General features: G+C 38.0%; 1 protein-coding gene across 1 annotated transcript; it reads left to right on the forward strand.

Moving 5' to 3' along the window:
• The first annotated feature begins 447 nt into the window (after positions 1-447).
• Positions 448-27,067, forward strand: sqa (spaghetti-squash activator). Its single transcript, XM_002049261.4, has 9 exons — positions 448-1,230; positions 19,140-19,230; positions 19,323-19,526; positions 22,002-22,239; positions 22,298-22,401; positions 23,040-23,192; positions 23,286-23,574; positions 23,642-23,819; positions 25,715-27,067. Exons 1-9 carry the CDS (start codon positions 1,197-1,199, stop codon positions 26,890-26,892), a joined length of 2,469 nt encoding a protein of 822 aa, XP_002049297.2. The 5' UTR covers positions 448-1,196; the 3' UTR covers positions 26,893-27,067.
• Positions 27,068-27,090: the final 23 nt, after the last annotated feature.

The following is a 27,090-nucleotide window of genomic DNA, read 5'->3' on the forward strand; positions in this document are numbered from 1 at the left end:
TACCAGGGCACATATATTTTTATATATACATAACAACGACAAGTAGGTGGCAAAAAGCTGCCAAAAAATTGAAGACAAAAAAAAAGAGAAGAAAATTCACACACTACAAAAATGTGCTAAACGACAGCAAGGAAAATGATTTTCATTCGTTTACCAAATACAAGCCGCAAAGAGAGCGCAACATACAAATTGTTTTGCAATTTATTTTTATAACTAAACAGACAGAACGATACAGATACAGATACGCTAGCTAGAGCAGCGGCAACAGCGAGCACAACTTGTGGGCCCAATGTATTTGGTTTTGTTTTTTTTTTGTTTCTTTGTTTATTTATAGATATAGAATAAAAACGCTCGCGAGCGCTGGCACTGGGCTTGCCCGAGAGTCGGAGTCGGAGTCGAGTCGATCGGCGACAAGTCGTGCCAGGCCCGCCTCCCTTACCAGGCAGGCTGCCATCAGCAGTCAGCCAAGCACACTCGCATAGTCGAACACACGCACACACATATAGACCCCTTTATAATTGAGCGCCAAAGAGCGGCAAGCAGAAAGGCAAAAGAAAAATATTGGCAATGCGGGGCCCCAAATCAAATAATGTGGCGCAGGCCAAAAACAGTTTGATGCACAACGCTCGCTCGCAATGACGATGACACAATAGCACGCAATCAAAGGCAGCCTCAGCTCAAAACGGAGTCCATCCCCCCCTCACTAAGCAAATCAAAGAAATAACCGAATAACTGTGTCAAATATTACGCATACGCAACGTGTCCTAAGCCATAAGTCGTAGCACAAAAATAATATAAAAATTCGCAAAGCTTGATAATTTTTTGTGTCATTTTTTAAGTGCGTAGCTAAAATACTAAAAAAAAATATTGCAAATAAAAATAAAAAAAAATAATAAATAAATCAAAATAAAACCAAATCTTGCTGTGAAGTGAAGTTCAGTCAAAAGAAAATCATTTATTTTTGACACAACGCAAAAAGAAAATGTTTTGTGTTATAAAAAGAAATTTGTGTGAAATATTATAGATAGCAGCAAATAGCAAAAAACAAGTGTGTACAAACGTGCAAATATAAAAAAATATATATATATAAAAACAATTTTAAATATATCTCAAGTACATATATATTGTAAAGCAAAACAGCCAAAACGGGCACTCGTCTACGTGAACCCAGCGCCAAGGGACGCAGTCACAGCAAAATGATCTACATCGATGACTCAGAGCCGGAAGGCGGTAAGTCACTAACTAGTTACTAACTAATTCAAACATATATATATATATATATTAAAGGGGAATAGTCAATAGTGAGACTGATAAAGTTGAACAAAGTGAAAATAGAAAAACGACGACAACGCTGCGTATGCGTATTCCGTATCACTGACAAGTGATATTTGATAAGATAAGAGTACCTTACAAATATCTATATGTTTATGTGAGTATAAACCTGTCCGCTGATATGTTGAAAAGTAATAAGAGTTTGATTACAGCTGTAAATTGGGCATTAAAAAGCTCTTACAATAGTTATTGACTAGTTTATTATAGACAATAATTTATAGAATCTATCTATAGCTGAACTAGTCAATCTTTTTAACATTGTGATAAGCTAAGGTCAAGGTCGGTCGTGAAAGCACAAACGTAAGGTTGAGTATGTGAATGAAAATCAGACAACCATTTTATGTATATGTCAAATTACATTCTACTAAATTAAGGCGGGTCAATCAACTAAAAATTCATAAAAGTTTATTTCTTTTGAACTACAACTTCTTATTGGCCCCACTCTGCCCAAGATATACAGCTAAAAAGAAACGACTGCAAATAGACAAATCAAATCAAGACAAATCTATGGATTAGCAGCTGTTCCCTTTCATTTTTGGGGTCTTTGCCAATTTAGTTATCGGATTCTAACTACGCTTTAATAAAGGACCAACAGCCCAGGCGCAATAAACATTTGTGTGCCATGATGCAAAGCATTAACTTTTATGCACAGATAAACACCGAAACCGAACAACAACGAAATATCTGTAAAAATCAAGCAAAAATAAAGCCAGCCGAAAAACGACAAAATACAGAACAAATGCTTAAACGATTTAGAGCCAATGCGGCTCAGCTACCAAATGGCCAAGGCTTTTAAAAATACATGAATTTCAATAAAATACGACAATGGAGCAGGCAGCGAAAAAAAAGGGGGAGGAAAAGGGCCCATAGATAAGACGGGCTGTGATCAGGAAACGTTTGCGCCGCCATTTTCATTGTCAGAAACAATAAATTTCACGCATAAAACACTGAAAGCAAATGCTTTTTTTTTTTGTTGCCATTCATATTAAAGTTTGGGCGCTGGCAACCGAAAGGCGTTGAAGGATAAACGTCAAACGTAAATTTGAGAATGGGGACGCAGGAAAGTGGACGAGGGGAAGCGGCGGGCGGGTAAGCTTCGGGTATGCGTAAGAGTAACTACAGTGGCTTTGCTTTGAAAATTTGCACTGGCTTAGAAACCTAAGACAATGTCAGGCCAACTCAAACGGAAACGGAAGTGTCAAGTAGTTGGATGAGCGACAAAAGAGAGAACGAGATAGAGACAGAGGGAGAGAAATAGAGAGAGGGAAAGAGAGCAAAGAACAAAAAGTCAGACAAAATAAAAGGCAAAAGCATATAGCATGAAAAATGGCAAGCGCGAAGCAATTTGAAAAATGAAAAGGGCAACGAGTGGAAATCAAAAAACAAAAAAAAAAAAAAACAATGCAAACGTTGTACAATACACAGGCTAACTTACCAAAAGATATGACCAAACTATGAAATACCCTGTAATAAAAAAATGCGCGAATAAAACGAATAATTAGCGGTTTTGATTGGGAGTGTAAATGAGAGACGTTTAATTTATCAATTTGATTTTGTATATCTTAATTCAATCTATAGAAAGGAGTCAGTAAGAGACATTTTTTTTGGAATATCTTCATGTATTCCTTAAAAGGGGAGAGGGAGGGTAAGAAAATATTTAAAATATTAACTCTGATTTACATATTTTTGATCAGCTCAACAGCCGAGTCTAGCTTCAATAACCTAATATATATAATATATTATAATATTAGTTAATATATCCCAACTTTATATTTTAAAATGGGTAAAAATATATAGATACAGTCAATCTTGCTTTAATGACCTAATAAATAGAATTGGTTGAAAGATGTAAAATATTTGTATTCAATTAAAATATAATTTTAACTGCTCTGAATTTGTATCCATTCTACTTTCTTCCAAATAATTTTTATTCAATTGCATTTCGAAGAAAAGTAACATATATCAAAATATTTACGCCTAAGCATATAAAAATACATATTTCTCTGATCTCTATAATTGGGTATGTGTTATATTAATACCAATTACTTGAGTGAAAACACTTTGCAAAGTATGTATCAGATCGCACTTAGTTCTTGCATACAGGGTATTTAGCTGTGGCATGTGCTCTTGTATTTGGCTTCGTGTTTTCGGGGTGTGACCGCACACGGGCGTCGTGATTTAGTGTCGGGCAACCTCACAACGCCTACGTCACGCCCATAAGCCAAAAAAAAGAAAAAAAAAACAGAAAAGGGTTGCGCTGCGGCGGCTCGATTTCCCAGGCCGTTTTCTCAAATTGGCAAATAACAACAAACGGAAATACTTTTGCTACAGGTGTGAGGAACTTGAAACCCTTTTTCAGCGATTGTGTGTGTGTGTGTGTGTGTGTGAATGTGTGTTGGCAAATTGCTCAGTTTTTATTTGTCCCCTCCTTGCATGTGTGTGTGTAGGCTTTTGTCTGGCTGTTGACACAGCTGAATTATGTGCTAATGGCGCGAAAGCTGATTTCTCAATTTCCGTTTAGGGACCCAGCCGGATTGTTAAATGATCTCAACGCGCTCTCTCTTTCAACAAACTTGCCTCAAATTGTATCTGCCACAAACTACTTTAACAGCCAAGCGGAAATGAAAAAAATTTCAACAGCAACTGCACGGATATTACCAAACCGCACAGAAATTAAAAATTCTCGTTAATAAAACTATGTAAATACCAATTGCAGTGTCTTTTTATGAAACACACGAATATAAATTATTTAAAGCTCTGCCAACACTTGGAATTTACTTTATTTATTTAATGGAGCTGTGATTTAGTCTACTATACAAACAATTTTAAAATTCAATTGCTTTATCAGCGCCAAGCCAAACAAATTGTTAGCTAAATAATATATACAATATTTTCACATTCACATATATCATTTTTGTTTTAACATTTAAAAACATGCAGACAGCTACCGACCGACAAAAAAAAAATGCATAAAACTGCTGGCCAACGCCTCATATTGGCGTCATTTAATGCGCACAAATTTTCGTATATTTGGCTAAGAGATTTTCGGGGCACAGTAAAAAAAATTTACAAGCAATCTTAACAACGAGAATCTCTGAAAATGAGCTTGATGCCAATTGAAAATTTCAGCTCTTCCTGGCTCTTGCGGCTTGGGTCAATCAATTTCTCAGTCCGTCACTCAGTCAGTCAGTAAAAATTAAATAGAAAGCCTTAAAAAAACTCAATATATATATTTTAATTAAAGCTATTATAGAGCTATTCGTAAACTATTTTAGAACCTTCATGAAGCCCTATTGAGCGCTGTTCTTACTATTCTTACATCAATGACATTGTGGTTTTGTTTTGCTTTTTTTTTTGTGGAAAAGATCTGTAGATAAGTAGTATGCTGAGTATTCTCAGCTAGCGGGTTTTCACTGTATGTAGATAGATATTTCATTCTTTTTTACGCGTTTGCCGCACAAATATCAAAATAATTTTTATTTTGCTTTTAATTTTTGTACGTTGCCAAGGTGAATGTAAAGCAAACACACATGCGCACACACACACACACACCTACACATAGAGAAAAACACACAACAATTTTTCACTTCACGTCTCTGAGTAACTCCCCCAACCCGTCAAAGCAGCGGGCAGTGCAAATGAGCGAAAATGAAAAGCAGCACACCGACACACACGCACACACACACGCACACACTCAAACGCATAGAGAACTGACAACACACACATGTATAGCTAAAGGTATCTATATATATGTAGTACATATATATAATTGAGATAAATTTATTTTACGTCGCATTTCATGTTGAAGGTCGTTCGTTGATATTCACTTCATTTGACGTTGCAAATTCCTTGCGGCTGTCTCATGCAGAGAGCGTTCTTCTATTTCGTTTTTGGGGTTTTTACAGTTTACACTAATGATCGACAAATTTGTGTACACAGCGGCAATTTGGAATACACAATCTATATAAATATATATATATATATAATTGCATGTTTGTATAGATACTATAATTTTGCTAAATGTCAATTAATTATGTAAATATTTTTACTGTCGAATTCAGAATTTGGCTTCCTGCTTTTTGTGCACTTCCCTCATGTGATTTCTTTTGAGCATTTCGATTCTTTGTCTCTGCTTGCTTTTTGGATGGTTTTATCTTTTGTTTAGAATCGTTTGGCAGCTATATATAATGTATATTTAAAAACTGAATGAACGTGTTTATGTCTCGTTGTCTATGTGCGCCGATATTGGCAAGAAACCAAGATTTAATGAATATTTATACGTTTTCCGCGCGACTGACAATGGAGGTATACGGGTTTTATATTCTATTTTTTTTTTTTTATGCTTTTTGTGGGAATTTTGGTGGTTAGGAGAAATATTTGTATAATTCACACATTAAAATTATTTTCACATAATCATCAGGCTGTAGCTTACATAAATTCTAGCTGTAATTTATTTTATATAAATAGAAGTTCAGCTCTTGGCTGTATACTAATAAATTTATATAAATAATCTACAAGCAAATTTGCTTAGCAATAAAATACTAATTTAACTAAATAAAAGCCTGCACACATGTTTTTAAATATAAATCATTGTGAAAATCCCATAAGTAAGACACATAATTTCTAAAACCGATTAACAATAAAGGCTAAGCACTGTGTGGGAATGCCTTGAAAGCAAAATGACTTTAAGCATATATAAATGTTTATTGTTGTAAGCAATTGAACTGTTATTTGAAAGTACAAAAATACACAGAGAAGCTGTGAGGTACACGTACAGCCAAGCGGAGCTATCCAATATCCATTTTCATATAGCTGAGCCGTAACCCAATACCCATTTCCACAGTCATGTATTTCTTATACTCTCTGTTTCTCTGCAATTTTATTTAAATTTTTAATGCGCAAGTATCTGGCGGCTGTCTGAGCCGCAGCTGCAGGTGGAATAACAGCAAAAGCAGCACCACCAACAATAACAGCAGCAGCAGCGGCAGCGGCAGCATTAAAATTGCAGACAAGGCGTGAGTGCATGCATATATGTATGGCTATAGCGCATACGCCATGTGGCATAGGACAGCTAACAAAAACGAGTGAGAGTATGTTAGATTCAGCTAGACAGTTAAAGACTTGAAGAACAACAGAGAGAGAGAGAAAGAGAGAGAGAGAGAGAGAGAGAGAGTTTGTGTGTGAGAGAGGGAGAGAGAGCGTACTGCTAAGCAAATTAAAATTGCAATTTAATGTATTGCAGGCAGCGACCAGGAGTCTTGTTAAGATTGCATTTGCCAAATGCAAGCCAACAAAACATACACACACACACACACACAGCACGCACACACTACAAACACACATGCACACACTGTATATATATATGCACACATTTGCTAGTGCAACTCAATTTTCATGTAGACATTTCGCGCCAAAATGGCAAACTGCAATTTCCATATTGCAAACATTTATGTTGCTATTGTTGTTGTTGTTGTTGTTGCTAGCTTGGATAGTGCCTTCACGCAGCTAGCTGCAAAAATAATCAAAATTATGTAAATGCCAGTGCACTTCTCTCATTTGTTTTATTTATTGCAACTCGCCTCGCTCAACGCTTTTCCACATTTGGTCGCCAGCAGCTCATTTGATTTGCATCAACAATAACAGCAACAACGCTGAGCGAATTTTCCATTTCCCTACATTGTTGTTATTTATGTGCTTCAGGTAACTGTCAATACATCACAAATATACCGTTATGATAAATTACAATATGGCCCACGCAGGTTGCTCTTCGCTAATCGGCTAACACATTGCATATACGCAACGTTGAACCTCGTTGAGCCTCGAGTGCTGCGAGCAAACAAATTCGCATGGACATTTTGCGTATTTACCCTAAAAGCCGGTTAATTACTATCGAATTATTGTCGTGTATGTTATTTAATTGCTTTTGGGCAATTGCAGTGCACATGTATTAAGGCGACGAGTGTTTGAATTGATGTTCCTCTTATTTCGACATTTGTATCTGTTAACTCGTTACGCAGTCGCTTTTATGTAACCGACGCACGCTGACCATTAATTTCGAGTGCTGTTCAAATTAAATGCAACGGCAAGTAGCTGGCCATCAACTGGACCTGAGTTCGGGGATAGGTCATATAATGCGCTTTAGCGCTGAGTTATGACCCTTTCATGTGGTTACGGGTTGCTTGTGCGGTAATATAATAGGTGGCCTTTAATACTTATAAACATTTACGGTTCGCCTCAAACTACACTTTAGTTGTTTCTTAAAAAAAATATATATGCGTAATTTGTATTAAGTTAAGGTAAATTTGTTGAAGAAAATTTATTTGCAGCTATTTTCTTACACTGTGTACGCTTAATATATTTTTATACCCTGAACCCATTAAAAATGGGTATAAGGGTATATTGTATTTGTGCAAAATCCAAATGTATGTAACAGGCAGAAGGAAGCATCTCCGACCCCATAAAGTATATATATTCTTGATTAGCATCAATAGCCGAGTCGATCTAGCCATGTCTGTCTGTCTGTCAATCCGTCCGTCCGTCCGTCCGTCCGTCCGTCCGTCCGTCCGTATGTATGAACGCAAGGATCTCAGAACCCATAAGAGCTAGAGACCCCTAGACTTGCCAGCAAATTACTGAAATATATAAAAATATAAAATGTTGATATATTATAAATATAATTTGCATATATATTCTTTTCCTTTAAGCTTTCCGTTGTAATTTTCCCAACTTTATTCTTATAACATATGCATTTTGCTTTAAAAAAATACAAAGGATTCAGTTGGTTGCTTTGTCTACTCCAACAATTGAAATTGGGGAAGCGCTTTAAGATGTGCCAACACTCGATTCTGGTCATGTCATTGGCTGCAATCCCATGAATGTTTGAACGGATGCAGCGAGCGTATTGTATAAATAACCTCAACACCATTAAATTGTCAAGCGTGTTGTTGGTGTGTATGTGTGTGTGTGTGTGTGTGTGTGCACGTAGCTAGACTGCAAACTTTATTTAGAGATGTCAAACTGTCGTTCAACATGGACACTTTACAGTGTCCTGGCAGTCGGAGGAGACGGGAAAGAATACGTTCCCCCTCCGCCGAATGGCCGTCCTGTGGAAAGCAGCCAGTCAGCCATTCAGGCATTCAGCCAGTCAGCAGTAAATAAAGCGTTAAATTTTAACAAATTGTCGTCAGCTGTGCGTGTGAACATGTACCAGCTGCTGACCCCAACAGGCACACACACACACACACACACACGCACATACTTCAATGCTGTCATTGAATCGATGGCTTTTCAATTACCTCATTTCCGCTGCGTATGTAACTAAAAACCTGCATCTTGATTAATTGTTTTGTTTGTGCTCGTGCCGCGGCACGTTAATTGATTTATCTTGCTTCCCCACGCAGCCAAATTCAGATGGCTACCATGCCCCGCCCCCGCCACTTCGCGGCCACTCGTTACATACGCCGCATGCATTTCCGTTTGCGTTAGCCGCCATTTTCGGCAAATAGTTCGTAGTGAACTGTTGTTATTAGATTATGCCTAAAATTCAATTTAATTTGAGTGCAAATGTGTGTTCGCTAATGTTTGCCGCCGCTCTTAAAGCAGCCACAAAACGTCCAACTACACACACACACACACACACAAGCGCACACACACACCCCTCGCTTGCTGTCGGTGGCCGTCTAGTCCGCGCCTTTGATTTTTGCTTGGCCATATCTGTGTGTGTTCTTTTCTTTTTGTTGTGGCTGGCAGTGCTGTGGTGGCTCTTTTTGGCCGCGTTGCCTTCTTTTCAAGTGGTTTTCCATTTTATGGGCAGCGACGGAAATATACGAAGGCAGATAAATGAATGCGTTGCCATGGCACAAGTCTAATTAAAAGCCGCCAATTCGGTGACTGCGAAAGTTTTTGAGAAAATGGCCTAGGAAAATATTACAATTACGTTTGCTTTATGCTTTTTTGGAAATGCGCACAAGACCTAAATTCTAAAAAAAATCTTTAAAAACAATTTCAAGACAAGCCAGAGAACAGCGAGTACTGAAGTCCTGAGAAGAGTAGCATTATTAGCATTATTTAAAAAGTCTATAACGAAAGTGCTTTTAAAGCACAACAAATTATTGTACTACATCACGATACAAGCTATATTAACTAAGCCGTTTACCGCACAGCAACATTTTAATCAAAATTATGATCCAACAACATGCATCGCCAACTCGTGCAAGTCCCAAAAGCGGCTATGAAAAGTGGTTTCAGCCGCAGCATCGTTAATTTCACGTGGCTTCTGCTGCTGCTGCTGCTGCTGCTGTTGGCGGGGATCATAACGTTTATGGGTACCTGGGTGTACAACATGGCGTATGCGTACTATAAATTAATACGCTTTTGCGCTGGTCACCGCAAATGCCAATAATTAACTAAGCGCCTGACGCGCTTCAATGGCAGCGCATTTGGCCCCGGTTCAATGGCAAAATATTGCCAGGTAGCTCCGGTTTAATGCTAACGAGCTGCAGTTGCGCGGGGCACGTGAGTTTGGCTGTTTGGCTCATAAGTCATTAGCAGACGGCAGAGACACTACAGCAACGAGGCATATTGCAACCGTTTGCTCACGTGGTGCTGCGATGGCAGCTCATTAAATTAATTAAACGCTATCTAAAGGGGGCGTGGGGCGGTTTTTAGAAAAATGGTGAACGCGTTTCTGCGGCCTGCTTATTATTTAGGAATTGCACATTTTATTCACATGCAACGCTTAACATTTGTCGCAGCTGCCGTTTTTGTTGCAACTTGGCTAAGCGAAACTTTTAATGAGTTCACTGCGACGCCACATCTTTGCCTCATCTCGTGCCGTGTCTGCCTCTGCCTCTGCCTCTGTCGCACAGAACTGTGCCTTGCTCTCTGCGGCTATAGCCAAGCGATGCGACGTATCGTGTACATCGTTAGACAGCCTTAAAATTGTTTTGCATTTTCTATGAGAGCGCCGCGTTTAGTTAAGGACTCACCATATCTACGGCTCCTGTTGCTGACGTAGCAAAAAAAAAAGTCAAAATCTGAATACAAGCAAGCAGAGCTATACGCTCATTGCCGAAGATTGAATGCCCTGCAGGTAATAAAATAAAAATAAATAGATATTTCATTTGAGAAATCAATTTAAGATACATTATTTCTGTGGTAGAAACTTTCCCAATGGATAGGTTTAGATATGCTAAGATATCTTCAATAATAATTCTATTTAGTAGCATGAGTATAGTATGTAGTAGCATGAGCAAAGCTTTGTCTGGAATTTGAGAACAGAACATTTCACAACTCAGTCACAAAATGACAACACCCGCTGCAGGGGCATATAGAAAAAATTGCAGTGATTGCAGCTGAAGAGCTAAAGCTGTATCTGTAAGTGGAAACAGAGATGGAACTGCTGATGAATATGTAGACGAAGACAGGCAGGAGCTGAAAAGAAGTGAAGTCTCTTGTGTTTATCTTTTGCAGCTGTCAGCTAGCCCTTTGCATCCATCTTGTGTGGCCTGTGCGTCTGGGTCTGTCGTTTGTCGTGTGTCGCCGGGTGCCATATTCAGGCATTGTTGAACCATTGTTGAACTTTGAAATTGCCTTGAAAATTGCTGTGTTCACATCAATCAATTAGCGTTGGCCCTGTTTGCCATCATGTAGACAGCAGCACATTTCAGTCGATTTAAATTTTATGGTACTTTGCTTAAAGCGCTCAAAACTTTGCACCCACACAAACAGACACACACAGGCACGTATATGCATTGAAATTGAAAGCAAAAAGAGGAAACTCTTGGTGCCACACACAGACAGAGCAGCTCGAATAGCAGCGCTGATTATACATAAGCGCGAAATATGCACACGCCCACCACAAAAGCCGGTGTAATGAATGTGTAAAGGGTTAGCTAAACATCGTGTGAGTAGAGCATATGAACAAGACGCCACAAAAGCTCTTGGCCCAGTGGCGCCCGAGCACGAATTGGGCGGGTGCATAGCCATAAAGTGTTTGGTAAAAAACAATTTAAGAAATGTGTGCGCCAGAAATGCTTTTAGACCAACAGACCTCAACGCCTTTGTCATCCAGCATACAGACACGCACACGCACATGCGCACACATGTCGTATGCGTGTTTTATGCGGACCCATCCAAATTAAACAGCTTAATGAACTGTACGACCAAAGAATTCTACAAAAATAATTGAAATGCATAGAAATAACTTGGTTAAGCGCGCGATCTGAATGAAATTTCGCACTTAATGAAAACGACAGCAATGCAAATAAAATTATATGAAAAAATACAAATAAAAATAAAAATTCTGCCTGGCAGCACTCAATTTGTAGCACCCTCACACACACACACACACACTTGCGTACACAACACTTGCATACAAATTCCTAATGCTAATTTCATTTGCTGCTGTCAGGCCAAAATAAAGACAGCGAAAAAATTAACTCAAGAAAATATTCCTTATAGAAGAAACATAAATACTCTACTCTCTAAATCAAAGGGAACAAATAATATCAAATGAAATATTTGAACAAGAAAAATAATAAAGAGAAAAGAAAGACTAAACCTTTTATAAGATCAACAAATAAACAAATAATAAAATTGTTCCTTTTTCTTTTTAATTTCATATAAAATAATATGTTCTTGTTAAATGTAAAATAAATAATGAATTTTCAAATATTGAAAATAAATATGTGGCTTGATGTAGCCTTAATAGAATACAAAATAGAATTTCTGTTCATGAACTTTACCGAATTTGCTGCCATAGCAGCATATCAAAAATGTGCCAAATAATTGGCTCATCTATTTAGTCTGGCAAAGTTTATGCCAAAGTTATGGGACCCATTCCCCTTGCCTTGGCTTATAATCAACTTGCGCAACTTTCAAATTGGCAAGCGGCATTAGAATCATAAAATCTTATGAGCAACACACGCACACACACACACAACCAGACACACAATTTCCGCCTGCTGGCCCCCTTTAGTTGGCAATTTTTTGCGCTAGCTACGCACACGCATAAATTTAAATGTCAATGGGCAATTAAAGTGGCCCACAAAAGTATGCAACTTAAAGTTGAAAAGTGCGCGTGCGGTTCATAGCAACACTTTGCCAAGACTTGGAAACAGTTGGTAGTTGAAACACTTGACAGTGCATTAGAGCAGCTAAGCACACACCCACAGGCAGTCACAAACACACGCTCATCCCCACACACCACATACACAGGCATTTTTGGCATTTCCCTTGCCTAACTGGCGTTAGCAGGGGCTTTATCGCTAGCCTAGCTAGGTTTCTTCTTCCCGATTATTACTTTTCATTTTGCCTTAACGATTTTCATATATATATATATATTTTTTTTTTATTTCATATACGTTGTCGTCACTTGAGCTATGTTAAAATATTCGTGGGCGTGGCAACGGACTTACGCATGGCATGCAAAAATGATGAAGATGAATTGCTGCCTGCTGCCATGTGACTGCAGATACATTTGTATCTACATACATAAACACGTGAAAACATGTATATGTATGTATATGCACCTGTATTAAAAGATTTTGGGCGACATTTTTGTTGATATTGATTTGCTGTCTGTTCGCTGAACCGAACGCTTTTGTTTTAAACAAAACAGAAGAAAAAAAAAGAAAATCATATCTTGTGCCTAGACAATTTAGCCTTGTCATTTATCATTTGTTCAATTGATTATCGGCAAGCGACTTAAGAAAAGACGCAAATGCATTCGATTGTAAGAAATAAATTGTTGCTGCCATTACGAATTTTGATTAATACAGGTATTCTCAAGGTTAATGCTATGAAATTTGTTGAATTTATTAAATCCGTTAAAAAATTGTGTTATGTTGTTGCTTAAATAAGTTTTTAGCATATAGCACAAAGTTCTTTTATATGTATAATGGAAGGCAGGCATTGGCATATTGAAATGCATCTGCAAAGGTCATCAAAACCAACAAAAAACACAATTAAATATAAGTTAAGCGTTTATTTTTAGATGTGAAAGTAATGGTATCTTCGGCACGCCGAAGATTTAATACTCTTGTTGCCATTTCCCTTTTTATATGTGAGAAAAGTGCAGAAAATATTTTTGAAAACAGAGTCCTCGTCTGCCGATTTATAGGAAATGAGATGTCTTCTTCATTCTATGCGCTACACATTTCATGGCAAAATTATGATACTCTCTACAAGGGTATAAATAAGAGTATTCAACTGGAAGTAACTTCTATTATATTAAATATACATATTTATCCTCGACTACCTCAACTCTATAAAAATGCAAAAACTTATTAACCTTGTTTTTTTTTTATTTAATTGGCTTTTGAGATTAATTTTCGTTTTTTTTTTTAAACTATTTTAATTTAATATCATGTTTAACTTAATAAATAACCGCCCATAAAATATTAATAGGCAGTTAAATTCTGCAATTAATTCATATAAGCCACAAAGCTTCTGTTTTTTAACACACAAACATTATTAGTAATAATAATTCACCATAGGTGAACGATTTGCGCTACGAAAAATGGGATCATAAACAATCGCATATGTGTGAATGTCAGATGACAGCACGTAATGACAAAATGTTGGCTTTAAAAAAGAAAATGATGCAACTCTCATTTTCGGCTTTTTAAGCAGGCGAACAATAAGTGCAAATGCAAACAAACAGTCGACAGAAATACGTAAACTGCAGCTTGTGTCCGCACAGACCTTTCACACAGATACATCCATGTGTGCGTGTATGTGTGCTGGTGTGTGTGGCAAGTTCCGTGTAATAACCAATTTGAAATGGCAGCCACAGTCACAGTCACAGCAGCAGCAGCAGCAGCCATCAGAGCAGCAAACGAGCAAAGTTTTACCATTTTTAATTTTGCCTGTGGTAGTTGGTGTATTTTTTTCTTGCTCTTCTTTTGCCAGCACTTAGGCTGATTAAAGTGCACGAACCAGGCGGAAACAACAACAGTAATAACAACTATTACTACAACTACAATAACATACATTTTCAGCATTTTTTATTCTTTCAGACGTTTGTCATATGCTATTCCCCATTAGTCAGCTGCAATGTCAGTTATTATTTGTAGTCTGGCCACCAAAGAACAAATTTATGTTGCGTTTCCAAAAATAAGCAGGCACTCTTTTGATATATGTATATATCACATATGTATATCACATATATTTATATATATTATAAGACATCCCGCAGCATGCGCTACTCGAAACGTGTGGAATTGGAATAATTTCAATTAAACTATGTATTTCGCAGCCTGTAAAAATTAGTACTTATAAGCTAATTATATGCTTAAAATTTCAGTTAAGACATGACATTTACGAAATAATTACGAAAACTAAAATGAGTGAAATTGATTGAATAACTAAAATGAAACTATGTAAGGAATTAATTACTTATAAGTTATTTATTTTTTTAATTCAGAGCTTGACAATATCGCACGAATGCGAAATACAGATGAACAACTTTCTCGGAACATCTTTAGGCGTATTCTGTTTGACATGAACCTCTATATATACAAATAAAACTTGCTTAATCTTTGTGTAAATATGCCGTGCTTTGGATTTATATCCTTTGCCATTAAATGCTTGACATACTTGCGGCTTATTGCCTCGGGCCAGCGGCCCGAAACGTTGAGTTTAAGTTGAGCATTTGTTGTGCTGCCCTCAGACATATAAAAAGTGTTATTAAAAACCTATAAACCACATACCAACAAGCACGCTGCCCCGTGCCCCATGACACAACTTTTTAACGCACATATTAAAATGCCAACGCGTTTGTTAAATAAAAAATACATTTTATTTTTTGTGTTTTTGCGGCACACGCGGCGTATGCATAATACGACACATTAATATTGTTGTTTTTGCGGATGTGTGTGTGTGTGTGCCGTTATCATTTTGATGTGCAACAGTTCGCAATTGTTGAACAATTTGTTGTTAAACAAACTTTAAGAGTTTTCATGGCGGCATTAAATTTTTTCATTAATTTAAAGGCACTTAAAATTTAAATTGATATAATTTGAAAATTAATTTTAAGCTGCATGCTTTATTTTGATGCTCTGAAATAAAAGTCAAGATGCGGCCAAACTGTCAACAGTTGCCAAAATGCAAAGGACTGGGCAAGAGGCAAAGGGGCAGGGCCAAGCCTTGGGAAAACTGCGAATATGCTTGGCAATTCAAAGAAAAGAAACTGCTGATTCTCATATCACAAAAATTGCTGGCGTTGGCACAAAAAACTCGTTTCGCTATCTACAAACGGCACTCAATTGAATGAGAGCGCATGCAAATATACTATATATACTATATATACTATATATATTCGCATTTAATTCCACCCCCTAACCGACCTCCCTCTCCCCGCACAACCACACTGCATCTCACACTCAATCTATTCTTTTGGCATTTTACAATCGCCCTCTCAAATGCGCTTTTGATATTGTGCATAAATTAACTTTTCAAAGTTTTTGTAGATTGAAATTGCAACGAGTGGCATTTTATCAGTACCATTTGACGTTCACACAATGCTGCACGATGTGGGCGTGGTCGGGCTCTAAGGTGCCGTACATCACATTAAATGATTTCGGTGGCAGCATTTGTTAAGTGTTCGCACTTGAATTCGAATTTAATTAAATTAGTTGGGATTTTTGTGTGGAATATATGCAGTTGACATAGTTGTTGCTTAAAATAATTTAAGCAAGAATACTTAAGTAGAATAATTAATTAAAAGCTGTACTAACCTTTCTTTTTATAACCGAAGTCTTTGAAGGTAACTTTTTACCTTATAATTAACTTTAATTTAATTTTCGTAGGTGTTTGATAAATAAATAATTTATTTTATTGCACTTTTAGTTTATATACTTAATTTCAGCAGCTCATTTAAAACACTTTGCAAGCTATCAGCTCTGAACATATTTTTAAATCCCTTTACATCCATTTGAAATCCTCGATTAAACCTTTTTATGCCCATTTCTCAACTGCTTTGCAGCAAAAATGAATTTGTGAAGTTTATACACCTTTTTATGAGCCGAACAACACGAATTTATGCAATTTCCTATCCCGCATGAATATAGAAGTTTATCTTTATGAATTGGGCTTCAGATATTTGTTGGACTTAAGTTCATGCGAGAAAAACCCACTTGTTTATTCATAGGCTTAGCCCGCAGACAGCTCAATAGCATATGCCATGCACCTAATAAGACTCCTCTCGACTCTATTTGGCTGCGTTTATAAGCGCATTTGTGTGCTCGATGGCCAGACACGAGGCTCTACGTTAAGCTGCATAACGTTCGAACCAAATCCAATTCAATTCGTGAGGCACAAACGAGTCGAAGCTAAGCCAGGGCCAAAACTGCAACAGCAGACACAATCACAGCAACGTGAACATAAAAACCAAGGGGACAGATGTGAGGAGATGCTGCAAAAGTAGGGAACGGATTATACTGCAAAGTTATAGGTAGATGGCGGTCTAAGCGCTGGAAAGTATGTGCCGCAGTTCAACTACCAGGCCGAGTCGATATAAATTCATATATTCATGAGCTCAAAACCGGAAATGAATGTGTTAGCTAGCGCGTCAATGTGCGTGCGTGTGCGTGTGTCAGTGTATAAAACTGTTATGGCGCATAAAGTACGTCTGTGTGCTTTGTCTGACACGCATGCAATTTATGAAAATATTTGATTTGGCCATAAATTATGTGAGCACAAAAAAAAATTATATTTTTGTTATCACCTGAAGTTTTGCCCAAGTTTCGTATTCCAATTGAATATGTCGCTGGGATCTAACGAGAATGGGGCAGCTGCGATTCGAATGGGCGTGTTTGCTCAAACTTAAATTGTGCGCATTATTGGCAAAGTGCACTCAAAAGACGCACACACACAAACACACAGACACACACTCAAAAACTGCAGCAGACATGCATACACTTTGCGCCAAAAAGCCGTTTAGGGAGCACACACACAGCCTTAGATAGAGCAAGAGATAGCAGTGTGTGAGACGGCGTCAAGTTGCAGCAATCGCTGCACACGCACAAGTGCCTCACTGCACACAAATAGCAGGGCACAGACACACACATACACATTCAAACACACGTAGACACACACTGGAATATGCTGCACATGCCTCTATTCAACTTTCACTTTGAATTTGCCAAGTTTTTCCGCAAGATGCAACCCCGCGCGCGCACCTTACGCTTCGTTTCACACACACTAGAAATTACACCAACACTCACACATCTTCACACACACTCGCACACAGTTATCCATATGCCGTTATGGGCTTGCCTTTGATTTTAAAGATTTATCGTGCTTTTCGTAGCATACTTATATGCGCCATTTGCATATTAATAGAGCAAACGGCACCCAAAGTCTTCCAGCTGACAGCGTTTATGAGTGCAACGCAAAAGCTTAAAACAAGCTATACGCTAGACAGAGCTAAAGGGCGAGAGGAGACAGGGAGAGATTTGGAGAGAGTTTATCAATAATTTAAATTGCAAATTCAAGTTGATTTCTTTTCAAGATTTTGGACAAATCTCGATGGGGCTTCGGTGCGACCAAATGTCAATTTGAACTGCTTACGCTTAATGGAAAAATATTAAAAAGAAATATTGGAAAACAAGCTGAAAAGCTCACAGCTGGCTGTATCTGAACAGCAGATACTCTGCATGGAGCTGAAAGAGTATACAATTTTATTTTTATTTAATATTCTGGTTTATAATACACACTGTTTTGATTTTTTATCAATATGTACTTATAATTATAATTTTATGTTGATTAGGAATATAGAAATTTTTTTTTTTTTAGGGTAAGTGTTGTATAACACTGTCCCTTAAACAAATTCACAATACCCCTTGGGGTATAGGGTATATAAAAAAATATAGTTTATGTCCACGTTTGGCACACCTACTACATATGCTTGAGCATATGTGTGTGTGTGTGTGTCTGTGTGTGACTGTGAGCACACACAATATTTTCAGTAAGTCATCGTTGTCGTCGTCCTCGCTTGCGGTTGTGCTCGTTGGTGTGTCCCTTGGCTGTAGAATTCAATTCAATGAAGTCATTTTTATTTGTTTGGCAACTTGTAGAAACAACAACGACAACAACAAATGAATTTTGAAAAGGGTTTCCTTTTGAATAAGAAAAATAACAATAACAAGAAAATAGCACAAAAAATACCACAACAAATTGTCTGCAATATGTTGCGAAATATGTGACAAGCAGAAACTGTTGCCGTGTGGTTGGCGGAGCCGAGGAGGTCATAATACCCGATATTAAATGCATTTCGTATCGGCGCACAATGAAAATGATTGAATGCCATATTTCAAGAGACGCTCGAAGTAGTCGAATATGATGGAGTATGCTGCAAGTGGTTCGCATTTAGGTTTATGCCTTGTGCAACTGACTTTTTGTCGCAAATCGCTGTGTGAGAAGCGAATAGAGAGGTCATGCAGAAAGAAATAAGAAAAACATACTTCTCGAGAGAGAAAAAAAAAGCTTGCAAAATAGCAATCGATATTGAGTAAAGGTTAAAGTAACTTCTTCAGAATCTTGGTGAAGTGAGAGCATTGCTTTGTGGTGCAAGGCGCAACAAAGGATGCCAATCAACAAATTGAAGAGTTCAGTTAAGCTTTTAGTTGCTTAAAAAATGAAACGTGAAGTGCATAGAAAAGCTTTCTTTAAGCACTATGATAAAACACTTCTGGGAACTACAGTAAAAAGCAATAAACGGAATCTGTGTAAAAAGTTTTTGATTATCTCGTTTCGTACTTGCCATATTTATTATATATTAACTACTCTCACCGGATTTCTTGCAGTTCTGGAGCCCGCTTTTCCAATGCGCGATGTGACCATAAATCGAAATGTGGACGCGCATAAATTGTTCGACGTGCTCGGCGAGGTGGGACGGTAAGTACTACAAAAAGAAAAAGAAACATTTAGCCTAACACACTTGCCGTTCGATTGCATGAAATGCTAATCATATGATTTCCAATTCTCAGTGGTAAATTCGGCACAGTGTACAAGTGCAGGGACAAAAAGAGTGGAATACAATTGGCAGCAAAATTTGTGCCCATACCAAAACGCGAGGACAAGCGGAATGTGGAGCGTGAAGTGGAGATTATGAATTCATTGCAACATCATCTCATTATACAATTGTATGCTGCATACGAATATCAGAAAATGATGTGCGTCGTCCTGGAACTGTAAGGCTGAACGAATCCCCACACACATATATAAATATATATATATATATATATATATATTTATATTTTATATATGTAGTAGAAATTGTCTATCCATGTAGCAAACATGTTGATTTCGCTTGTATTTGTTTTTGTTGTGTTGGGACCTGTGTCTGTGTGTGTGCTTTGTGTGTTTTGTTGTCCTTGTCAAACTACTTTGACAACATTTTCATAACTTTTGTTGGTCTTTTTGTTGAATGCTCTATTCTATTGTTGTTGTTACATTGTTGTGGAACACAATATCTTGCAATCAGCGGGAAATGTGCATAAAATACGATTTACACGTACGCACATTATCGTAAAGTAGTAAAGTTCTTTCACTCACACACGCACACGAACACGCACACACAACGCAAAACTATAAAAGTTTTCCTATTTTGCTTTTTTTATTTTTTGACTACACTCAGAAAGAAAACCTTCAGCAACAGGTTCCTAGTTATACCCTATTATTGTGTATTGTAATTTTATCATGAAGTGTGTAACGCAAAGCAGTAGACATTTGAAATCCCATATGTTATATTAATCAGTATCAAGAGCCATGTTTGGATTCAAGCTAGTCGCTTAGACCTAAAACTAGCGTAATAAAACATGGCATAGATTCGTCTCTTTGTTGCAGACAGTACATATTTAGGAATCGGACAAATATATTATTTAGAAAGATTCGGTCGAAAATTAAGTTTGTTGTATCTCCAGAAATCTTGACCAAACTTAGTACTGCGAGTTTTACCATTCTCCTTATACGCCTGCACAATCTGAACATTATCGGACTACCATATCCCATAGAAAGGGAGTATTTAACCTTCGACGTGCCGCATATAGCCGTTCTTTCTTATTATATCTGGCGTTGATGCCCAATAAAAAGGGAACAATCTGGCCCAAAACGTGGCCATATTCTTTGTGCCATAAAAGCGTTTGAGTCAGGTAACGGCGCAACGATTATGCCATGACCTTGACCCACATTTCGGTAGCGCCGCAGAAATGAAACGCAACACTTGCTGGCCAGAAACAATAAAGTTACGACTCTTTTGTCTAGCTCACTTGACTTTTTACTTTTTAAATTAATTTTCATGGCTAAGAGTTGGTTGTGCCCCAACTACACTCGACAACAATGCTGACAGTCTGCATTGTTGTTGTTGTTTTTGTTTTCCAGTCTTAATTGTTTACTTGCAAAAGTTGTTTCGTTTTGCATATTCAGAAAATGCAGCAAACATATTTTTGCCAAGACAGAATTCGTTGACAAGCTGCAAGCTCGTTTGCAAAAATTGTCCATTTGCTATTCTAATGAAAATTGCATTTTATTTCCACACACAAACAATAATATTTATTTGGACTGTTGGCATTGCCGTAGTCCTTCTGCTTTGTAAATATATTTCATGTCAACTGACAAAATTTGTAATCTGCAGCTGCATCGGGCACATAAGTCACATCGATTACCGCATATGGGAAATGCAGCTGATAAAATGCTCAAATGATATCACATAAGCCGATTCCCTTATGCAACTGTTATTTTTTAGATGAAATAAAATGGGATCAATAAATAAAGCTAATTCAGCAGCTTTAAGTTTTTCAAATAGTTCACTTTAAAGTATTTATGTGATATTTGGCTATTAAATGTGCTTTATTCGTATTCATATTTACAGTGAAGTTTCATAACAAGCAGCTATGAGAGCGCCCAATTAAAGCAACAGATAAAGATATGTCTTACAGTTATCCTCTGCATATTTATTTTGTACAAAACACTTAATGAATCGTTTTACTTTAAAGTATTTAAATGTATTTATTTGCTATTCGGCTAAAATGTGCTTTAATCGTGGTAATATTTACAGCGAAGTTTCATAGCAAGCAGCTGTGTTGCAAGTAAACCTATGCAGAACTTTCTGAGTGTCCTTATTCGAATACTATTAAGAATAAAATATATCCACGTCTCTTGAATTTCAATTAACATGTTATATTAAATTTGTAATCAGCAATAGATAAAGGTATTTTTAGTAGACATGTTGAAGCATTTAAAAGTAGAGCGCATAAACTGCCTTAAATAGAGGAATAAAACTTAGACATACTTAAAAGTTTTGTTCTCTTGTAAGGCATTTGGCTTATAAATTTTGTTAAATTTATGAAGCTAATGCTTTGCAGTTCAGTTGCTGCGCTTTACTTCCTCCACGTAGGTTGATGTTCATGTATTATCTGATTTTCGTGTTATGTTAAACAATACCCTGCTCTTGTAAATAACATATGTAGTTTTAAAGCGGGTAGTCGGGGCAGGTAAGCCAATGGACTAAAAATTAGCACTAAGTGGGACTTAATTAAGTTATGGCCTTAACTGTTGTCTTGGCTTCAGCTGGCATGCTTTTCGTATATGTTCAATGTTGCTTTCTTATAAATATCCTTCTGCATTCGATCAACTCTAAATGTTATTTGATTTTATTAACTTGACAGCATTGAGGGCGGCGAACTCTTTGATCGTGTTGTGGACGATGAATTCGTGCTCACGGAACGCGTGTGTCGTGTCTTTATACGTCAGGTGTGCGAGGCCATGGCCTTTATACACGGCAATGGTATTATCCATTTGGATCTAAAGCCCGAGAATATTCTGGTGCTAACACAAAAGGGTAATCGCATTAAGATCATTGACTTTGGACTGGCACGCAAATTCGATCCAGACAAGCGTCTGAGGGTAAGTTACAAGTTCTCAGCTATATTTGGGGTACGCATATTGACTGACACCCTTTCAGGTGCTCTTTGGCACACCTGAGTTTGTGGCGCCCGAAGTTGTTAATTTTGACTGCATCTCCTATGGCACCGATATGTGGAGCGTTGGTGTCATCTGCTATGTGCTGTAAGTATTTTGTGGCGGAAATATATTTTATTTAAGTCAGTTACACTGCACAACGAGTTTTTCTTAATTAAAAGGGATTTATAGAAACTTTGTACATTCTTTAAAATTTATTTAAGATAAATTTAATAAAATAGGGTTATTTGCTGCTCAAATTTGAAAAATTTAACAACATAAATAAAGACATTTAATTTTCACAATATGCAAAAATTGAAAAGCAGAACATATATATATATTTTTTTCAAAATTTTGTTGCACAGTATTTTCAAGAATATGACACTTGAAAATTTAATCAAAGCTTGCGCTGGCGCTGGGCTTAGGGTTGGGGCTGCCGCAGTGAGCAGAGCAAACTAATTAAAAATCTGTGAAAATTGCGCCGGTCTAGAATTGAATAATCAAAGTCTTAGCAATGGAAAGGAAGGTGTTTCAAGCACGCCCCCGCCCAACGCCCGCGCTGCTAAGGAAAAACTAAACAGCACTCGCTCGGCGCCAATTTAATTTAGTTAATTAAACGCTGCTGTGTGTTTTTTTTATGTATTTATTTATTTTGTGTGCGCTGCTTTTACATTTCATGTTTATTGACTTTACCACACACACACACACACACACACATGGTGAAACAACAACAACAACAACTACAGCATTTCTGGTCTGTCGCCGTTCATGGGCGAGAACGACATTGAAACAATGTCAAATGTAACCATTGCAAAATACGATTTCGAGGATGAATGCTTTAATGGCATATCCCCGGAGTGCCTGGATTTCATAGCGAAGCTCCTTGTTAAGGACTTGAGGTGCGTTTTCTTAATTAGTGTCTAGCCATAACGGGGCCAGCAGCCCTCCTGCTGAGCCTTAGCAGCCCTTTTAATCAACCAAATGCCCCACAGCACCCGCATGACAGCCGCCGATTGTGTTAAGCACAAATGGCTGCAACAACATCCCGTTGCCACGCCCACAAAACAAGCAACAGCAGCTGGAACAGCAAAAGTAACCAAGAGCGCCACAGTGAGCAGCAAGACGCGCCTGAAGTCAGAGTCGCCCACACCGCTAGCCTCGGAGTCTTCGGAGGATTCAACGGAAACAATTGAGGATGCGGATGATGACGAGGACGAGGCGACGGAACAGGACGAGGATAGCGAAGAGCTGGCGCAGCTGTGCAACACACATGAGCTAGAGGTAAGCAGAAGCTAGCAAAATAGACCAACAACTATTATAAAATTCTGTGCTGCCCAATTCCCAACAGAACAAAGAGCTAGATGCCACGAAGGATAATTTAAAGAATTTCATAGTGCGCTGGGAGACGCATCCGAATAGCCCGTACGTCTTTGACGTCGAGGGCAATGTGATAGCGCCATTAAATGAGACAAGTTACACGCATCCGCGACGACCCCATGGCCAGGACAGCATCTCCTCTTCCCGAGGTGAGTACTGCCGCAACGGTGGCTCCCAGCGGCAGCGCGACCGGCATGCGCTCATCCATGGCAAATGAGCGGGGGCGAACGCAAATCACAACCAATTTGTAAATTACATAATTAACTTGAAAACCAACAAACAAACAAACAAACAAACAGAAAACGACCAACTAATTGTTGTTCTCTCTTAACTTGAATGTAAACCAAGTTAGCTCAATGAGAAGCGCGAAGAAGGGCACGCTTCAGTGCCCGCTTTAACTCTCACGCGCTCTCTCATTCTTTCTCTTCATATATATTATATTTTTCAATCTATTAATGTTTTGTGTTAACATAAGCTTTAAATGAGCTATTGTAATTATGTTGTGTGTGGAAGAAAGAAGGCATGTCACCAACAACAACAACAACAACAACAAATTTTGAGTATTTACATAAACGTTGTTGGTTTATATTTTAAGTAACCGTAGCTTTAAGCGCATCCTTATAGCGGATGCCACCTCTATTAACCAAATTGCCTAGTTATACTTATAAGTTGCTTAACGTTTCGACACTGTGATAAAGACAGCCAATGACAAGAGTAATACCAAAATATACTTACTTCAAATTCAAATACTACAAACCTTTTTTCGAATACACTAGTCACAACTCTATCCAAACGTAAACATTCCAAGATAAACAATTTAAAACAAAATAAGACATTATCCTAACCTAGTTCAAGTTTAGCTCAACACCTAGCCACAGTTTCAAAACTACCGGACAAGGTAAGCTCCATTATCGATCAAATAAAGATAAAATATATCGATCAAAACTGCAGCCAAATTCTAAAGTTTGTCGAAGTTTCATTTCATCTCAACGGATGTCGTTCATAAAACATGAAGCTTATTTATGTTGTGATCCATTACGAATAAGAAATTATACAAAAATCTTCGAAAAAAATTAAAATGTATTATTTTTTCTTTTAATTTTCTAAAAACATTACTTACAATTCGAATACTATTCACTTTACTTTTTTACTTTTCTAAATATTTTGGTAAAGTTTAATCAAAATTAAAGCAAGATCTGTAGCATAATGTAGCATTATTATTTTTATAAATTTTTGAATTAAATAACAAGCGCAGTCATTAAAAATTGTTGTTAACCTACTGACCAAAAGTAATTAAAAATGGATTAAATTCTTAATTACTTTAATAAATAATAGATTACTTTAACATAATCATTTCTGGTAAAATAATGATAAAAACTTAAATTAAATTTTAATTTTCTTGGTAAATTACAAGTATTTTTATTGTAAATTATGCATAATATTTACAAATACTTTTGCAAATTCTGATAAAAATATGACAAATAATTAAATTACATTTCTAATTTTGTTATATTAAATGTAATTTAATTGTACATAGCCTACTTTTTCAATTACCTATGTAAATTCTGCATAAAAATATTTATTAAACAATTGAAACTTCCAACTAATTATGTTTAATAACTTAAAGAATTTCCTTACAACTACTAAAAATTATAAAATTCAAAGAACCACAACAAATATAGTTCAAATATTAATTGAATAAAAATTGTCTATTTCGGAGATTGAATAATTTCTTAATACTGATGACTCAAAACATAAAAAAGAGCTCAATTTCACTACTAGTATGTTTTTTTGTGCACAGTATGTTGTCTGTCAGGGCTAGCTGTTACGATCCATTACTAACTTCTCTGTTGGCGCTAATCAACTGGGCTGTCCGTCTCATAAGCATGCTCTAATCTTGTGTATATATGTGTCTCTATGTTTCCGATACCACTTTGATAATTACAATTAAAACCTAACCCCTCCCAGAAACAACCCTAATCTGTATGTATGCTCCATTGTGAACTGCTCCATGAAACTCAAATCTTTTCACGTGCCTTTGCAGTGTGCTCGCCCTCGCCGTGTGAATCGATAGCAACGCTGACGGACGATGAGCAGGAGTATGAGAGGCAGGCGGCGGCGGCATTTGAGGAGGAGCGACGCAGCGCGGACAGTCCCCATTCGGTGGCAACCACGCCCATCAACGAATCCCGCGAGAAGTTGTTCCCGACGACGGCCAGTGCTTCGGGCTGTGCCACGCCCACGCCGCAGCATCTGTTCAATGAGAACTTTGATGAGTTCTCCGGCAGCGAAAGCAGCGCCCAGCAGCAGCGCAGCATGAAAAGCTATTTGCACACATTCGATCGTCGCAACTCGGACACGACCTATCTGCTGGGCCGGCGCAGCTCCGGGGAGCGCGTCAATCTGGCGGATGAAATACGCAAGCTATCCGATCATCTGCTAATGCTCGCCGAGATCAATACCAAGCTGGGCGATAGCAATAATAATGCGGCCACGGAAAGCAGCTTTACGCAGGAGGGCAACAAATGGATAAGCAGCACACGCAACAGCGCCAGCGCCAGCCGAGCAACGCCGCGTGGCCAGCTGCACAGCGCCAGCAGCAGCAGCAGCCAACAGACTCAAACGCGCTCCAATGATGGCCACCAGAAGATAAGCTCCCTGTCCGTGCGCCTGCAACAGTCCATTGAGGAGACGCCCAAGCTGAGCAATGGCAAGAGCGACAACAGCTGGTCCAAGTCGCAGCAGTCGCAGCAGCTGCGCAGCCAGTCCACAGTGAGCACAATGAGCACTGCCAATACGAAGAGCCATGTGCAAAGGACCAGTACAAGCAGCTCCAAGTTCAGCTCCAGCAGCAGCAACAGCGGCAACCATGTCTTCTCGGAGTCGGCGAGCAGTCGACGTGCCAAGTTCCGCATCAATCAGATGAGTCGCGATGTGCCCGTTGGCCTGCCGGATACGCATCAAACGGTTAATCTGGAGGAGGCGGCCAATACGACAAAGGATTGCCTGCTGCATCTGCTAGAGAAATACAATGAGACAAAGATACGCAATCCCGTGGGCAGACATCAGAGTATCAGCGTCGATTGGCATGTCAGCGATAATCTCGAATACCGCTCCATGAGCTCCATCAATGCCTTCTTCCAGCGCCACGGTCACAGCAGCGGCGGTCAGAATGTCCGGCACATACAGGCTCAGCTGGAGGAGAAGGCAACGGGGAAATAGTGTCCATCCAGTACCATACGAATACTGTATATAATTTTTCATTACTTATTCATGTACTATACATACTACAAGCAGGAAAGAACTAAAAAACTAAAAAAAAAAAATCAAATCAAACTTAGTTAATCGCAGTTACAATTTAGTCAATTTCTATGTTTGCAAATGAATCAAATTATTTATGTATTTGTCGTAAGTAAAAAA

Source organism: Drosophila virilis, chromosome 5 (assembly GCF_030788295.1).
Source record: "Drosophila virilis strain 15010-1051.87 chromosome 5, Dvir_AGI_RSII-ME, whole genome shotgun sequence".
Lineage (NCBI taxonomy): Eukaryota > Metazoa > Arthropoda > Insecta > Diptera > Drosophilidae > Drosophila > Drosophila virilis.

Coding starts and splice junctions, on each gene's coding strand:
- sqa (XM_002049261.4), top strand. CDS start 1,197: ATGATCTACATCGATGACTCAGAGCCGGAAGGCG. Junction 23,575..23,641: donor GCAACACACATGAGCTAGAG/GTAAGCAGAAGC, acceptor AATTCCCAACAG/AACAAAGAGCTAGATGCCAC. Junction 23,820..25,714: donor CAGCATCTCCTCTTCCCGAG/GTGAGTACTGCC, acceptor GTGCCTTTGCAG/TGTGCTCGCCCTCGCCGTGT.